Source organism: Anomaloglossus baeobatrachus, chromosome 2 (assembly GCF_048569485.1).
Source record: "Anomaloglossus baeobatrachus isolate aAnoBae1 chromosome 2, aAnoBae1.hap1, whole genome shotgun sequence".
In the NCBI taxonomy this organism is placed as follows: domain Eukaryota; kingdom Metazoa; phylum Chordata; class Amphibia; order Anura; family Aromobatidae; genus Anomaloglossus; species Anomaloglossus baeobatrachus.
Window position 1 is genome coordinate 651,385,685 of NC_134354.1, and position 18,512 is coordinate 651,404,196.

Consider the following 18,512-nt stretch of genomic DNA (forward strand, 5'->3'; position numbering starts at 1 on the left):
CAGCTACTGCTGACTACAAACAGTGGAGCTATGCGTGGATGTCTGACCTCCTTCGCACAAAGCAGAAAACTGGTGAGCCAGTGATCCCACTGGGGGTGTATAGCCAGAAGGGGAGGGGCCTTACACTTTTTAGTGTAATTGCTTTGTGTGGCCTCCGGAGGCAGTGCTATACACCCAATCGTCTGGGTCTCCCAATAGAGCGCCGAAGAAAAATTGTTAAAAGGAGGTTAAAAGATCCCCCTTTAACAAAATTACCCCTCCCCCTTCAACGATAGTATTAGCTGGTTTTATTTGTTGCCATGGTATCTTGAGGTCATCTGGTAACCCCAAGGTGGCCTCTTAGATTCTGCTATAAGCAGGGTCTAACAGACACAGTCATATGTCACTGACAGGTTTTCGGCAGTGCTCTACAAGAGTACTCCAATTAAAGTAAAAAATATTCAAGGCCTACAGTGAAACTAAGGGGTACTTTACACGCTACGACATCGCTGCCGATAAATCGTCGGGGTCACGTCGTTAGTGACGCACATCCGGCGCCAGTAGCGACATCGCAGCGTGTAAAACAAATGAGTGACGATCAACGAGCGCAAAAACGTGCAAAATCGTTGCTCGTTGCCATGTTGTTCATTTTCATAATATCGGTGCTGCTGCAGGGACAATGTTGTTTGTCGTTCCTGCGGCAGCACACATCGCTATGTGTGACACCGCTGGAACGACAAACATCTCCTTACCTGCGTCCACCGGAAAAGGAGGAAGGAAGGAGGTGGGCGGGAGGTTCCGGCCTCTCATTTCCTCCCCTCCCTTTCTATTGGGCGGCGGTTCAGTGACGCTGCTGTGACGCTGAACGAACCGCCCCCTTAGAAAGGAGGCGGTTCGCCGGTCACAGCGACGTCGCAGAGCAGGTATGTGCGTGTGACACTGCCGTAGCGATAGTGTTCGCTACGGCAGCGATCACCACGTATTGGCCGTACGACGGGAGCGGGTGCAATCGTGCTCGACATCGCTAGCAAATGCTAGCGATGTCGCAGCGTGTAAAGCGGCCTTAAGTGAAAAAGTTAATTAAAAAACAAAACAACAAATACCCAAAACCTGATTCAACACTAAAAATCCAGCATTTGCGTTAAAGCAAAAGTAAAAATGTACAAAATTGCTATCACCACGCAAGGAACAATCCAAACTATAAAACAGTTATGTTATTTTTTTCTGTATGTTGAACACCAGAAAAGAAAACATTAAAAACTTGTCAAAAATGTAGCTTTGTCATCATGCGGACACACAAAAAAAAATGGATAACCAGTGCTCAAAAAGTGGTATGTAAAAAAAATATATATATAAAAATGAAAATTTCAAACTGTCCCTAAAAATGCAAGCTCTAATATGGCTCATTCAGCAGCAAACAGAAAAATTTACAGCTCTAAGAATATGGCGATGCAAAAACAAATTACTTTTTGAAAAACATTGCTTTTAGTGTGTAAAACTAGCAAAGCAAAAAAGAAAAAAAAAACTATCTACAGTACATCTGCTGTCACAATAATCATAATGACCCAAAGAACAAATCAGTCTTATTTTTACCACACGGTGAACCCAGCAAAATAATTAACAATAAGCCATTTGCTGATTTTTGTTCATTCGGCATCTGAAAAATCTGAATAAAAAGCGATAAAAAAAATATTATATACACTACAGTTCAAAGGTTTGGGGTCACCCAGACTCTTCCATGAAAAATCATACTTTTATTTATCAAATGAGTCGCATAATGAATAGAAAATATAGTCCAGACATTGACTAGGTTAGAAATACTAATTTTTACTCAAAATAATTTTTTCCTTCAAAATTTGCTTTCACAGAATGCTCCCTTTGCAGCGATTCCAGCTTTGCAGACCTTTGGCATTCTAGCTGTTAATTTGCTGCAGTAATCTGGAGATATTTCACCCCATGCTTCCCCCTCTCACAATTGGATTGGCTTGATGGGCACTTTGTGCGTACCATACGGTCAAGCTGCTCCCACAACAGCTCAATAGGAAAATCCTATACTAGACCAAAGGAATCATAGGTGAGTGGCTCCACTCATAAATCACAACAATCTACAAGAAACATGAGTGTATAAGCCATTTGACTAAAAAAAATATATCTTTATTTGAACAGTTCATATTAAAAACATACATACATAAAAAACGAGGTCACTAGCAGATATCTTTTTTCTGACAACCTGAGGTTTTTTTTTGAATAAAACACAAAGTGCAACTGAAAAATGGTGTATGTAAATATACTATAAGCAGCAAGGTGCCTGAAAACAGGGGCTGAAGAGAATCCTCATTGATAGGGGGATTTGTATTTCATACAAGAGAGGTAATAATAACTGCTCAACAACGACAAATATAATGTACTAGAAGGTGGCCCGATTCTACGCATCGGGTATTCTAGAATTTACGTATTGTGTAGTTCATGTATGATTTTTGTTATATATATATATATATATATATATATATATATATATATATATATATATATATATATATATATATATATATATATATATATATATATATATATAGATGTTGTTGTGTGTAGTTACCAAGTGTTTGTGTAGGGGCTGTACATGTTCTGGATGTTGTCTGGGTGTGATGGGGGGTGAGAGCGGTGTTGTTTGTGTGTTGCGTTGTTTGTGGAGCGCTGTGTGTCTGTAGCGTTGTGTGTGTGTTGTGCAGTTTGTGTGTGTGTGGTGTGTTTTGGGGGGAGGTATGTTTTGTGCAATGTGCGTGTTGTGCGGTATGTGCGTATATTTGTGTGTGCAGCGTTGTCTGTGTGTGTGGGTGTCTGTGTAGGGCAGTTGTTTGTGGTTCCCAGTGTGTGTGTGTGGTGTGGTGTGGTGTGTTGTGCAGTGTGCGCGCGCGCGCATGTGTGTGTGTTGGGGGGGAGGTGTGCACTTCCCATCGTGCTCCATCCCCCATGCAGCGCACTCCCCATCGTGCTCCATCCCGTATGCTGCGCACCCCCATCGTGCTCCATCTCCCATCCTGCGCACTCCCAAACGTGCTCCATCCGCCATGCTGCGCACTCCCAAACGTGCTCCATCCGCCATGCAGCGCACTCCCCATCGTGCTCCATCCCCCATGCTGCGCACTCCCAAACGTGCTCCATCCGCCATGCTGCGCACTCCCCATCGTGCTCCATCTCCCATGCTGCGCACTCCCAAACGTGCTCCATCCGCCATGCTGCGCACTCCCAAACGTGCTCTATCCCCCATGCTGCGCACTCCCAAACGTGCTCCATCCGCCATGCTGCGCACTCCCAAACGTGCTCCATCCCCTATGCTGCGCACCCCCCATCGTGCTCCATCTCCCATCCTGCGCACTCCCAAACGTGCTCCATTCGCCATGCTGCGCACTCCCAAACGTGCTCCATCCGCCATGCTGCGCACTCCCAAACGTGCTCCATCCGCCATGCTGCGCACTCCCCATCGTGCTCCATCCCCCATGCTGCGCACTCCCAAACGTGCTCCATCCGCCATGCTGCGCACTCCCCATCGTGCTCCATCTCCCATGCTGCGCACTCCCAAACGTGCTCCATCCGCCATGCTGCGCACTCCCAAACGTGGTCCATCCGCCATGCTGCGCACTCCCAAACGTGCTCCATCCGCCATACTCCGCACTCCCCATCGTGCTGCATCCTCCATGCTGCGCACTCCCAAACGTGCTCCATCCGCCATACTCCGCACTCCCCATCGTGCTGCATCCCCCATGCTGCGCACTCCCAAACGTGCTCCATCCGCCATGCTGCGCATTTCCAAACGTGCTCCATCCGCCATGCTGCGCACTCCCAAACGTGCTCCATCCGCCATGCTGCGCACTCCCAAACGTGCTCCATCCGCCATGCTGCGCACTCCCAAACGTGCTCCATCCGCCATGCTGCGCACTCCCAAAGGTGCTCCATCCGCCATGCTGCGCCAGCATCAGCCTCTCTACCTGCAGCATCAGCCTCTCTCCTCCCAGCATCAGCCTCTCTGTCTCCAGCATCAGCCTCTCTGTCTCCAGCATCAGCCTCTCTGTCTCCAGCATCAGCCTCTCTGTCTCCAGCATCAGCCTCTCTGTCTCCAGCATCAGCCTCTCTGTCCCCAGCATCAGCCTCTCTGTCGCCAGCATCAGCCTCTCTGTCCCCAGCATCAGCCTCTCTGTCCCCAGCATCAGCCTCTCTGTCCCCAGCATCAGCCTCTCTGTCCCCAGCATCAGCCTCTCTGTCCCCAGCATCAGCCTCTCTGTCCCTAGCATCAGCCTCTCTGTCCCTAGCATCAGCCTCTCTGTCCCCAGCATCAGCCTCTCTGTCCCCAGCATCAGCCTCTCTGTCCCCAGCATCAGCCTCTGTCCCCAGCATCAGCCTCTCTGTCCCCATCATCAGCCTCTCTGTCCCCAGCATCAGCCTCTCTGTCTCCAGCATCAGCCTCTCTGTCCCCAGCATCAGCCTCTCTGTCCCCAGCATCAGCCTCTCTGTCCCCAGCATCAGCTTCTCTGTCCCCAGCATCAGCCTCTCTGTCTCCAGCATCAGCCTCTCTGTCCCCAGCATCAGCCTCCCGCAGCATCAGCCTCTCTGTCCCCAGCATCAGCTTCTCTGTCCCCAGCATCAGCCTCTCTGTCCTCAGCATCAGCTTCTCTGTCCCCAGCATCAGCCTCTCCGTCTCCAGCATCAGCCTCCCCATCCCAGCCTTCCCCAGGATCAGCCTCTGTCCTCTCAGCCTCCTCCAGCACGCCGTGCTCCTCTGCCGACACTCACAGATCCGATCGCATCCACTCACACACACCCACACACACCCACCCGATCGCATCCACTCACACACACCCGATCGCATCCACTCACACACACCCGATCGCATCCACTCACACACACCCGATCGCATACACTCACACACAAAGACACACACACTGACGATATTGCACATACGCGCTGATACTCACAACATCCGGGGATATCACATGCTTCTGGCCATGTGATCCCCCGGCAGGTCCTGGAAGCTCACAACTGCACAGTATCGCCGCCGAGAAGCAAGCGATATCCCAGGATGTTGTGAGTATGTGGATGCGATGTGATGTGTGAGGTGTGTGTGAGTGTGATCTGATTTGTGTGTGTGTGTGTGTGTGCTGTTATGTGTGTGTATGTTCCGCAGCTGCAGGACCTTGATGTGTGGATGCGATGTGATGTGTGTGTGAGGTGTGTGTGAGAGTGAGTGGGAGCCGGTGTACACTGGTAACTATGATACACATCGGGTAACTAAGGGACCTTAGTTACCCGATGTTTATAATGGTTACCAGCTTTTACGGCCTCCGTCAAGATCCCAGCATCGCAAGGTTATGTCTGGCGCTGCCGGGATCCTGACGGAGCCGGTGTAGAAGCAAGCGATATCCCAGCATGTTGTGATGTGTGAGGTGTGTGTGAGAGTGAGTGTGATCTGATGTGTGTGTGTACTCACCTGGGAATCGGAGCTCCCTGTCAGTTGGGCCAGAGCGAGCGTGCATTGCGTGAGGGGGGCGGGGCCTGCAGAGAGCCGAGGCGAGAGGCCAATCCGTGTGGGGGGGCGGGGCCATGGCGAGCCCAGCGGCCAATCAGCTTTGTGTCACCGTAAGGACACAATTTCGGAGCATGACAGACAGACAGATAGACAGACAGACACAGACAGAATAAGGCAATTATATATATAGATAAGATGGTATCAACAAATAAAGATGTCCATATGTGGGCGAACAGGGAGATGACCTGATAAATAACCCTCTAAAATGAAAGATGACATGGAATAACAACACATGACCAAAGCAATTGAGGAAGACAACCTGTAGGTGAAAGAAAGTACCCCTACGCGCATAGCTGGAAGAAGCAAACGCGAAACGCATGTAGGGGTACTTCCTTTCACCTACAGATTGTCTTTATCAATTGCTTTGGTCATGTGTTATTCCATTCCTCTGTGTGCCTGATTTTTACCTTATGGCTCCCTTGAGTCAATTCAAGTATTGGGAGGGCCGATTTCTGTGGACATAACCTTTCTCCTCCCTGTGAGTCATACCACTATGTGGATTTAATGGCGATTCTTGTTTATGTGTGAATCTTCTGCTGGGTGCCTTTTTTATTGGCATATTTACCTTTTCCTTCCGCATTTTTTGCAGATACTAATGGCTTATTGACATTTATTGTCTGCTTTTGAATGGTTTATTTATCATACTAGCTCCTCTTGGTGCAGTCTATTTATTTTGTTCCATTCAAAGCACTATTTCACCACTTTTGCCACTGGAAATCCAGCTAAACCTTGTTTTGAGAATTGTCATCTTTCATTTTAGAGGGTTATTCATCAGCTCATCTCCCTATTCGCCCACATATGGACATCTTTATTTGTTGATACCATCTTATACATTATATTTGTCGTTGTTGAGCAGTTATTATTACCTCTCTTGTATGAAAGACAAATCCCCCTATCAATGAGGATTCTCTTCAGCCCCTGTTTTCAGGCACCTTGCTGCTTATAGAATATTTACATACACCATTTTTCAGGTGCACTTAGTGTTTTATTAAAAAAAAAATCTTTTTTCTGACATCCTGAGGCTATCCGCTAGTGACCTCGTTTTTTATCTATGTTTTTAATATGAATTGTTCAAATAAAGATATATTTTTATATACTCATGTTTCTTGTAGGTTGTTGTTAACAGCTCAATAGGGTTGAGATCTGGTGACTGGGCTTGACCACTCCATTACAGGTAGAATACCAGCTGCCTGCTTCTTCCCTACATAGTTCATGCATAATTTGGAGGTGTGCTTTGGGTCATTGTCCTGTTGTAGGATGAAATTGGCTCCAATGTAGCGCTGTCCACAGGGTATGGCATGGTGTTGCAAAATGGAGTGATAGCCTTCCTTATTCAAAATCCCTTTTAACATTGTACAAATCCCCCACTTTACCAACACCAAAGCAACCCCAGACCATCAAATTACCTCCACCATGCTTGACAGATGGCATCAGGCACTCTTCCAACATCTTTTCAGTTGCTCTGCATCTCACAAATGTTCTTCTATGTGATCCAAACACTTCTACCTTCAATTCGTCTGTCGATAACACTTTTTTCCAATCTTTCTCTGTCCAATGTCTGTGTTCTTTTGCCCATATTAATCTTTTCCTTTTATTAGCCAGTCTCAGATATGGCTTTTTCTTTTTCCTGAAGGCCAGCATCCCGGAGTCGCCTCTTCACTGTAGACGTTGATACTGGCGTTTTGCGGGTTCTAGTTAATGAAGCTGCCAGTTGAGGACCTGTGAGGCGTCGATTTCTCAAACTAGAGACTCTAATCTTCTTGTCTTGTTGCTCAGTTGTGCAGCGGGGCCTCCCACTTCTCTTTCTACTCTGGTTAGAGCCTGTTTGTGCTCTCCTCTGAAGGGAGTAGTACACACAGTTGTAGGAAATCAGTTTCTTGGCAATTTCTCGCATGGAATATCCTTCATTTCTAAAAACAAGAATAGACTGTCGAGTTTCACATGAAATTTCTCTTTTTCTGGCCATTTTGAGAGTTTAATGGAACCAACAAATGTAATGCTCCAGATTCTCAACTAGCTCAAAGGAAAGTCAGTTTTATAGCTTTTCTAATCAGGAAAACTGTTTTCAGCTATGCTAATATACTTGCACAAGGGTTTTCAATTGAGTTTTAAACATCCATTAGCATTCTAACTAGAGCTGCTCGGACTTGCAAAAAACTGGGACCGGCGGATCACTGCTCAATTTAAAAGAAAAACAAAACCCAATCCGCTATGGAATCCGGTGCCCATATAAGTCAATGGGGAACAGAATCCGGAGATTAAAATCGTTGGTGGAAGGGGGCAGGAGTACGTGCATTATACTCACCTGTCATAGAGGCAAACTCCTTCTGGGTCACGCTTTTCCCTTCCGGAGCAAACAATTCAAAATTCACTGTTTTGCTCGCCCACCGGAGCGTGTAATTGGTTGCAGCTAGACGCACCCCCACCCTGCTTGGCAGCATGTCAGCTGACTGCAACGAATCACAGGAGCCAGGATGGCCGGTGGGCGGGAAAAGCAGTGCAAGTGTCTGCGGGTCAATATGGCGAGTGTGCATGTAGACAGAAACACACGTGGCCCGTTCATGTTAGAAGAATGCACGGCTGTGCCAGTGATGCGATGTCAGAGTCGTGCGAGTCTGGCATGACATCAGCCAGCACAGCCTGCCGCTCTCTGAACATGAGCGTGCATGTACCTAGAAACACATGCAGCCCGCTCCTGTCAGAAGTGTGCGCGGCTGTGTTGGTGATGCGATGTCAGACTCGTGTGAGTCCCTCGCAAGCATGACTCCTGCCTAAGAAAAAATGCATGCGGCTTTTTTTTAAATTTAAATAAATAATTAAAAAAAAAAAAAAAAACACACAACAACAGACGTGCTGTCCCTATTTTCAGCCCACAGCTTACCGACTCTTTCCGAATTGCCCTGGTGCGTTGGCAATTGGGGTAATGATGGGTTAACAACAGCGCACAGAGGATACTAAGCCCTAAGTTAGTGATGGCACAGGTGTCTATGAGATACCTGCATCACTAATCTATAAGTGACAGTAAATAAATACAAACACAGAGAAAAATCCTTTATTTGGGAAAAAAAATACAAAAACACATCCTCCTTCACCACTTTATCAATCCCCAACACATGCCTCCAGGTCCGGTGTAATCCACACGAGGTCCCACGACGACGCATCCAGCTCTACTACATTTCACAGTAAGCAGTCATAGAGTAAGACTGCTAGCTGTGAGTGTAGCCTATGACTGAGCCACGATGAGCGATGACTCCAGGCAGACGCTGTCACAGGCTGGGGGCGCGTCTGACTGCAACCAATCACAGATGACAGGACGGCCGGTGGGAGGGGAAAGCACGGAAAGCTGCGCAGTACAGGAAGTGAATGCGCGACCCGGAAGCAGTTTGCCGCCATGACACAGAGTCTCGTAAGTATGAAACTGTCACTTAATCCATGTTTTCTTTATTTTTCAATTAATTTCCCCAGTGCTGGATAAGGATCGTGCATCCGGAATCAGGGGCCCTGGCCCGGCACCCGGGCATCTTTGAAACCACGCGAATCCGGACTTTTAACAGTCCGGATCCGCTCAGCCCTACTTCTAACACAGTTAGCAAACACAATGTACCATTAGAACACTGGAGTGGTTGTTGGAAATGGGCCTTTATACACCTATGTAAATATTACTTTAAAAAAAGATGTTTAAAGCTAGAATAGTCATTTACCACATTAACATTGTATAGAGTGTATTTCTGTTTAATTTAATGTTAGCTTCATTGAAAAAAAATGTGCTTTCCTTTCAAAAATAAGGAAATATCTAATTGACCCTAAACTTTTGAACTGTAGTGTATAAGGCCAACTGAAAAAAAACGATTTTTAACTCAGAAATGTTAGCGCCTACTGAAAAGTCTGTACAGTAAATGCACTTAATACTTGGTCGGGTCTCCTTTTGCATGAATTACTGCATCAATGCGGCGTGGCATGGAGGTGATCAGCCTGTGGCACTGCTGAGGTGTTATGGAAGCCCAGGTTGCTTTGATAGCAGCCTTCAGCTCGTCTGCATTGTCGGATCGCCATCTTCCTCTTGACAGTACCCCATAGATTCTCTATGGGGTTTAGGTTAGCCGAGTTTGCTGGCCAATCAAGCACAGTGATACTGTGGTTATTAAACCAGGTATTGGTACTTTTGGCAGTGTGGACAGGTGCCAAGTCCTGCTGGAAAATGAAATTTCCATCTCCAAAAAGCTTGTTGAAAGAGGTAAGCATGACGTGCTCTAAAATTTCCTGGTAGACTGCTTTGCTGACTTTGGTCTTGATAAAACACAGTGGACCTACACCAGCAGATGACATGGCTCCCCAAACCATCACTGATGGTGGAAACGTCACATTAGAATTCAAGCAGCTTGGACTGTGGCCTCTCCACTCTTCCTCCAGACTCTGGGACCTTGATTTCCAAATGAAATGAAAAATTTACTTTCATCTGCAAACCACACCTTGGACCACTGAGCAACAGTCCAGTTATTTTTCTCCTTGACCCAGGTAAGACACTTCTGGCATCATCTATTGGTCATTAGTGGCTTGACACAAGGAATACGACACTTGTAGCCCATGTTCTGGATACATCTGTATGTGGTGTCTCTTGAAGCACTGACTCCAGCAGCGTCCACTCCTCGTGAATCGCCTCCAAATTTTTGAATGTCCTTTTCTTAACAATCTTATCAAGGCTGCAGTTATCCCAGTTGCTTGTGCACCTTTTTCGAACCTTTTTCCTTCCACTCAACTTTCCATTAATATGGCAAGAAAAAAGGAAAAACAGCCAGCACCAAAATTCTCAAGAATAAAAAACTTTTCTTTATTTCTTCACTTTAAAAAAAAAAAAAAAGTGTGTGCAAAAGTGGGAAAAAAAAACATATAGCGTACCCTAACATGTTTCAGACTTCACAGGGTCCTTAGTCATATTCCTATGACTAAGGACCCTGTGAGGTCTGAAAAATGTTAGGGTACGCTATATGTTTTTTATTCCACTTTTGCACACTCTTTTTTAAATAGAAGAAATAAAGAAAAGTTTTTTATTCTTGAGAATTTTGGTGCTGGCTGTTCTTCCTTTTTTCTTGCCATTGTCTGGATGTGATTTCCATTTTCAGGCCGTGCATCAGTGGAGCTGTGGACAAACTAAGGGGTAGGCTGAATTTAATTTTTTTCTTTTCACTCTTTCCATTATTATGCTTGGATACAGCGCTCTGAACAGCCAGCTTCTTTAGCAATAAACTTTTGTGGATTACCCTCCTTGTGGAGTGTGTCAATGACTGCCTTCTGGACGTCTGTCAAGTCAGCAGAAATCCCCATGATTGTGTAGCCTACTGACCCCAACTAAGGGACCATTTTAAACACTTCGGAAGCCTTTGCAGGTGTTTTGTGGTAATTATCCTAATTTTCTGAGATAATGACTTTTGGGTTTTCATTGGCTGTAAGCCATAATCATCAACATTAACAGAAATAAACACTTGAAATAGATCACTCTGTTTGTAATGACTCTGTATAATATATGAGTTTGACTTACTGAAATAAATTAACTTTTTGATGATATTCTAATTTATTGAGATGTACTTGCATATGTGACGGAAATGAAGCCAAGAATGTAAGGACATAGAAGTGTATATTTTTACTTGCCAGGTTTCGAGCTGTTCAAGACATATGTTTGTGCCGGCTCCAATACAGAATAATCTTTGCCTTTGAAGCCAATCTGATAATTCTTGCTGCAGAAAACCTAGGAGGGTCTCACACAGCCCTAGGAGTTGTTTTATCTGGTCAAGAATTTCCTTAAAAAAGATAAATAAATAAAATAGTTTTAGCAAATATGCAATAATAAAAATTAAGCATTAAAAAACAAATGAAAGGGATTTGGCTATCTGGGACAGTCCAAATGATGAGGGTGAGGGACTGGTTGGGCCATAAATGGATCAGATAAGGACAAATCCTATAGTCGCCAAATGCTTTACTAAACCTTTTTTTAAGAGGCAGCTTAAATAAACTGCAGAAATCACGAGTTGAACACATCCACTCTTCTCTCACCTTGCGTTTTCTGTCCAGCTCATTCAGCTGGGACTGAATCTCTGCACCCTTTCTCTGTAGGCCTGGATCAGTAGGACGTGAGGCTGCTGTAAAGCGATAATGCAGAAATATTAATACAGCAATTACAGTTACAATGCAAAACACACACACACACACCTTTAAGGATGACACCAGGACACAGATTAGCTCCTACATCGAAACCCTTCGGCAGTGTAAATTAGAAATAGTTCAGATTACCATAATTTGAAAACTTAGGGTCTGTATCATAGGCGAAAATCACAGCTGGACAGCAAGCATACAAGCATAAAGGTTCTAATCTGTAATATTCTCCAGAATTGGCTGAAAATTGCATCCGTAATAGAGACGGTAAAGTACAGCCACATTATGGTTGCCTGATGTAATCATATTCCATCATTCAAAAGTTAAAAGGGGTTTTCCTACGAACAAAATTTTAAAGTTAATTTTAACCAATGGATATTGGAATAATAATAATTTCCACAATTGTATGTATTTCAAAAAAAATAAATAAAAAAATGTTCCTGTGCTAAGATAATCTTATATATGTGTCCCTGCTATGTACTGTGTAATGGTTGGGTCTGACCGTACAGGGACATGGTCTAATCATACCACATCTCCTGGGTCAGGGGGAAGTAAAAAAAACTGTACAGATATGTCATCACGGGATCATAGCTGATTCTTTTTGTGAGGTAAAATATTTCCCTCCCTGTTTTTGTTTGTTTTTTTAAATACTTTGCCTCAAAAGAAAGAATAATTTGTGATCCTGTGCTGTAACACCTGTATACTTTTTTACTTCCTCCCTTGCTCAGGAGATGTAATATGATCAGATTATGTCCCTGTACAGTCAGACACACCCATTACACAGTTCACAGCAGGGACACATATACATATATACATATATGTGTGTATACATATATACATATACGTGTATATTATATATATATATATATATATATATATATATATATATATATACATATATATATATATATACATACATATATATACATATATATATACATACATATATATATATATACATACATACATACATACATATGTATTTCTCTATCGCTTCATTGGGGGACACAGGAAACCATAGGAAACCATGGGTGTATGCTGCTGGGACTAGGAGGCTGTTAGTGTCCGAGGAGGTTGGACACGCAGGGGCTGCTCTCAGTGTCTGTCTGGCAGTGTACCCGGCCCCTCCAACACAGAATAGTGTTCGAGGTGCATCCGCAGTGAGGAAAAGTGCGACGTCGTTGATAAAGGCGGAGGGTCCTGCCCCCCTCCCCAAACTCTCTCGCTCCCGGGCCTGATTGTGGGGTAGGAGGACGAAGACCGTACCTATGATGGAGAGGTACCCTTCCGATCTCCCCTCGACTATGCCCGGGATGACCGTCGAGATGTCTTCGCTCGCCTTCCAGGATGGATCCAGGATCACCTCAGGACAAACCGGGACCTCAAGATAAGTACTCTACACTCCCCCCTCCTTCTTCTCTGTCCCGGGTTATGGGGGGACGGATCCCCGGCTCCATTGCGGCCCGGCGGCCCCTCCGGCGGCCTACCTTTAAAATTTAGCCCCCGGCTCCATTGCGGCCCCCTCAGTGTCTGCGCGCCCTCCAGGCCACGCCCCCAACCGGAATTCTGTCCGCGCGCATGGGCTTTTCAAATCTCCCGCCTCTATTATCCCTCGCGCGGTCTCAGTCCTCTTCCCGGCGTCTGACGTCATTTCCTGGCGCCAATCCCCGGCGCGCGTCATCCCTGCGCCTCCACTGACCTAGGCCCTTCCCACCGGGTAAGCGGCGCTGCCGCCGCCGCGAGGCCCGATACTCTCTGCCCGGGTAGGTCAACTCCGCAGCCGCCACAAGACCCGAGCCTCCAACCGGGCAAGCGCTGCTAACGCCGCCGCCACGCCTGAGCCTCCGCCTGGGTAAGCGCTGCTAGCGCCGCCACCAGGCCCGATCCACCGACCGGGTAAGCGCTCCTAGCGCCGCTGCGACCCTCCCTTCCCAGGTAATCAGTGCCACCACCGCCGCAGGTTTGCGACACAGCGCTCACCCACAGGCAGTGTTGGCCCCAGCGCGCCCTCACTGGCAGTGGTTAGTCCACTGCTCCCCAGACTTCAGTGTCAGTCAGCAATTCTTTGCAGGATTCAGTGACAATCTGAGCTCACCACCAGACATCAAACTGTCATCTCTCTCAGGGCTCATTATCTAGGGTACTGTTGTCTCTGAACATGCAGGCCCATTCACTGTGGTGCTGTTTGTGAAGAAGCAAGTCCATTCACTGTGGTACTGGTTGTGAGGAAGCAGGCCCATTCCCTATGGTACTGCTTGTGAAGGGGCAGGCCCATTCACTGTGGTACTGTTTGTGAGGAAGCAGGCCCACTCACTATGGTACTGTTTGTGAAGGGGCAGGCCCATTCACTATGGTACTGCTTTGTGAAGAAGCTGTATGGCGCACAATTTTATTGTCTCCTGTTTTTGTGATGTACACTCACAGACATTCTCCTCACATCTTACCCAGCACAGATGTGCTCCTGAATTCTGGGCGTTCACTGTCAGTTGGCCATTCTGTCTCCCAGGTATTATACGCCTGTAGCACTAATTACTGATCCTATGTGTCCAGCGGTATTATACGCCTGTGGCACTAATTACGAATGTCCCTACAGCATTCTAAATCTTCCCCAGAGTATCGTTCTTGAGCCCAGTTATCCGTCACGTTACGGATAGATTATGGCGCTCTACCCAGCAGTCAGAAGCTCATATCTCACTACACACGTTGATTACCCGGCGGTCCATGACATGGCCTTTTCCGTGAACGCTCCAGTGTCTCCGTGAACCTGCAGGTTTTCCAGTGTGTTCCATCTTTACGCCCTGTGTTTCCATGTACCTGTCCTCTATCCTACGTGTCAGTGTCTCTGCGTGCTACCTGTCTGTTACAGTGCGCAGGTGCCTTTCTCTCTACATTAGTCTTCACCAGTGTGCAAGTGACACCAGTGTGCCAGTGTTCTTTATGTACTAGTTTTCATCGGTGTGCTAGTGTTTCCTCGTACTTGTCCACTATCCAGTGGGCCAGCGTTTCTCTATGCACTGACCTACTCCTGTGTGCCAGCGTTTCCCTGTACCTGTCCACTATCCAGTGTGCCAATGTCTGCGTCAAGCCTGTGTGCTCCAATACACAGGTGCTTTGGGGATCCGGCCCGCTATTCCGTGGGCCAGCGTTTCTACATGCATTTGTTTACTTTGGTGTACCAGGGTTTTCACAAGCCCTTACACTACTCAGTGTAACAGTGTTTCTATGCACACCTGCACCTGTCTACACCACTGTAACAGTGTTGTGTGAACCTTCCCACTGTTTAGGGTGTCAGGTCTCTACTTGCAGCTGTCAGTTTCAGTGTGCTAAAGGTTTTTCTATCAACCCGTCCACCATCCAGATTGAAAGTTCCATAGACCTGTCCACTTGCTTGTGTGCCAGTGTCTCTATATGTCGGTCCATCTCCCAGGGTGCCAGTATCCACTATCCAGTGTTTCTCTATCCGCCTACCCACCATCCGGTGTGCTAGTATTTCCAAAATGTACCATCTATATTGTGTGCCAGCGTTTCTATATGCCCCTGTCTACTACAGCGTGAGTGTGATTTGATGAGCCTGCCCACTAACCTATGGGCCCGCACTTATCAGAACCAGAAGCCGAATACAGCAACAGGCTTGAGTGCCTTGTTCAGCTTTTCCGCTCATCTTTGACCGAGGCGAGAGCTCCATCCAACACTGCCCCATGATGTGGCACGCTGGCAGCTGTCACATTCAGTGCCAGTATTCAAGATCGATGATCCTGCCCACTATCCAATGGGCTAGCGTTTCTCCAGACCAGAAGCTGGATACCGTAACAGGTATGTGTTGCTCTGCTCACGACCTAGTGAGTCAAACAGACTACCTCACCTAGGGGTCATGTATCTCCATCTTCGACTGAGGCCAGGACTGTGGTCTCCATGGACCCCTAACGCGGTACGGCAGCAACTGTCATTAAGTTGCTTCCTAGTGACCCGAGGTTTTCTCCTACTTCAAACCACTCATCCGGGTAAGCAGGAGGTAAGCCATGGTCCTCCGACCAGTGCATTGTCTTCTTTTTTTTTTTTTCTGCAGCAGTTATTTTCTCACTTCTCAGCGATCTGCAGCCATCTCCTACCTCACACCATACGTGTATCAAGATCTTGAGGTAAGGTAACACGCGACCAGTCGACTGGAGGGTCGTGTGATTTACTCCCTGCAGCAACCACGGACCCCATGACTCCGCACAGCAGCAGCTCTCATTTAGTCGCTTCCCAGTGACCCGGGACCTCCTCCTACCTCGCACCATTCATCTACAGTAGCCACAAGGTAAGGCTTTTTTTCTCTGACCGTACGTTGATTGCGCCGTTTTTTTGAGGCAGCAGTCATTTTGTTTCTCAAATGAGGTAAGCAGGGTACGGCTCTGTCTCCTAACCGGTATGTTTCTGCTTGACTTCCTGCCACCCTCCTCGGGTGGTTCATAGTACTTCTAGTATCCGCCTATTGTTTGGCCTAGACCAGCCTTAGCCGCGCCCTTTACTAGGGTTCTGGCCAGGTACTGCAGATGTTTAAATCCATAGGTCGTTACTTACATTCTCTCTCTTCCAGATAGAGATCAGATGTTCTCAGTCCCTTCACAGATGACAGATGAAGTTAAGAACCGGACACAGGATCATCTAGCAAGTATCGACTCCACGGAGGACCAGTTTCACCAACGGACTTCTGGTATCCTGACGGCCCAGTCATTGGGCTAACATTTCCGGTCCAGCTGTAGGTTCTAAGCATCGTCTTCTGGCCATTTTCCGCGACAGAATTCTTCAGAGAGCCTTGAATGCTCAGGCCACTGGGTGTTTCCACCTGAGCACTCAACTCTACAGCGAGTGGTCCCCATCTGATCTGCCAGTCTTCGCTAACACCTAGACAGGATCACAGGTGCAGAATGCCTATATAACAACCACCCCCAGCCTAATATATCAGGAGGGGGAGGTTGCCGGCACAAAACTGCACACAAATAAGATCTAATATAGGGCGTCAGTCACACAGATACGTGCAATGCACACTGTCCAGGCAAAGCCTATTGATCACGCCCTTCTAGTAGGTCAGGCGGACTGCCCAGCACCTAGGTGCACTGGCACAGTGGACAGACATCCCAGGGGACCAGCTGCATCCTGCAAAATTGTGCGATAATAAAATGATAAAATTGATAATAAATGTGAGGTATTGGTCATATTTTGGCCATAATATATAAGCTCGTAACCTATACGTCAAGGGTCCCCATGCTTACGAGTCCCTAACCACATAAAAAAAATCTCATCAAAGGACATTAGAATAAATTCATAGAAAAAACTCACCAAAAATAAAGCCAACAGCCATAAAATGGTCAGATAGTGGCAAAAGCACATGCAAGATGCATACGGCCCCCCATGATAAACGTTGGAAGATCACAGGTGCAGAATGCCTATATAACATGGCCAAAATATGACCAATACCTCACATTTATTATCAATTTTATCATTTTATTATCGCACAATTTTGCAGGATGCAGCCGGTCCCCTAGGATGTCTGTCCACTGTGCCAGTGCACCTAGGTGCTGGACAGCCCGCCTGACCTAATAGAAGGGCGTGATCAAAAGGCTTTGCCTGGACACTGCGAATTGCACGTATCTGTGTGACTGACGCCCTATATTAGATCTTATTTGTGTGCAGTTTTGTGCCGGCAACCTCCCCCTCCTGATATATTAGGCTGGGGGTGGTTGTTATATAGGCATTCTGCACTTGTGATCTTCCAACCTTTATCATGGGGGGCCGTATGCATCTTGCATGTGCTTTTGCCACTATCTGACCATTTTATGGCTGTTGGCTTTATTTTTGGTGAGTTTTTTCTATGAATTTATTCTAATGTCCTATGATGAGCTTTTTTTTTTTAACACCTAGACAGGACCTGCTTCAGTTTCAGGCCAAGAGGGGTCTGCCTCCCTTTCCCTTTCTTGTTGCCATTCTAGATGGCTCGTGGAGATATACTAGATCTCTTCGAATTCTCTGCCATACAGAATTCCATGATTGCTCTCCACCGCTTGGGCTTAGACGCTCGTGAATTCATGCACTCTCAAGCAGAGTCTCTGCCAGACCATTTAACCTCTCCTATTCTCGGTAACTTCTGGTTGCGACATGATAACGCGTTTCTACGTCACTCTTCCGTTTTCCTTGCTTCCTTCCCAGGATAGGCGTCACTCCTCTGGTCAGCTAGTGCTTAGGCCAGTGTCATAGTCCAAGCCTTTCCTTGCGAACCCCTTGAAAGGGTTTTTTCTTTCTCCCATCCCAGGTCGTACATCCCAGGTCTTGTGCCTATTTTCAGTCACAGGAGCATCCCCCCATAGGGGGTTCTCCTTCCAGTATTCCACTTCAGTGGTCATCTAGTACCCGAATCCGGAGTTCGAGTTTTCCTAGTCACGTCATTGTAGATGCCCGGACTCTCTTCTCCTGTCTGCCATGTGAAAGTGGAAGTTGGTTATTGGATTTCCCTCGGCTCCTTAACCTTCTCTTTTTGTCTCCGGACTTCGCAAGTTTTTTTCTGGACTTCTTTACACAGGGGAATTATCTCCAGTTTTTTTTTCCCGCCTGCAGGCTGTTCCGTCCACTAGGGTCAGATCACTTCCCTCGGTCCTGTAGAATCAACAGGTCAAGTCCCCCTACGGCGGAGTTCCCTTACCCTCTCCTCGAGTAACTCGTCTCTTCTCTCAGCCCAACTCCCCTGCACACTTTCAGGCAGTTGGTGTTCCCCTTTAGTCATTCTACGGCAGTAAAGGGCCAAGGCTCGGTGGGCCTCCGCTTACCT

At 46.8% G+C, this 18,512-nt stretch overlaps 1 protein-coding gene across 2 annotated transcripts in view; it reads right to left on the reverse strand.

Annotated features, from left to right (window-relative positions):
- The window catches only part of STAT2 (signal transducer and activator of transcription 2), a 180,978-nt gene that overhangs the window by 103,428 nt on the left and 59,038 nt on the right, over positions 1 to 18,512 (reverse strand). The window contains exons 7-8 of one of the 2 annotated variants that reach the window (XM_075337007.1): positions 11,609 to 11,691; positions 11,207 to 11,355 (exon numbers count right to left, since the gene is read on the reverse strand). In XM_075337007.1, the coding sequence (XP_075193122.1) occupies positions 11,207 to 11,355; positions 11,609 to 11,691 (232 nt within the window). Of the gene's footprint in view, positions 1 to 11,206; positions 11,356 to 11,608; positions 11,695 to 18,512 lie in introns of both variants that reach the window. The other variant, XM_075337005.1, reaches the window with a different exon arrangement.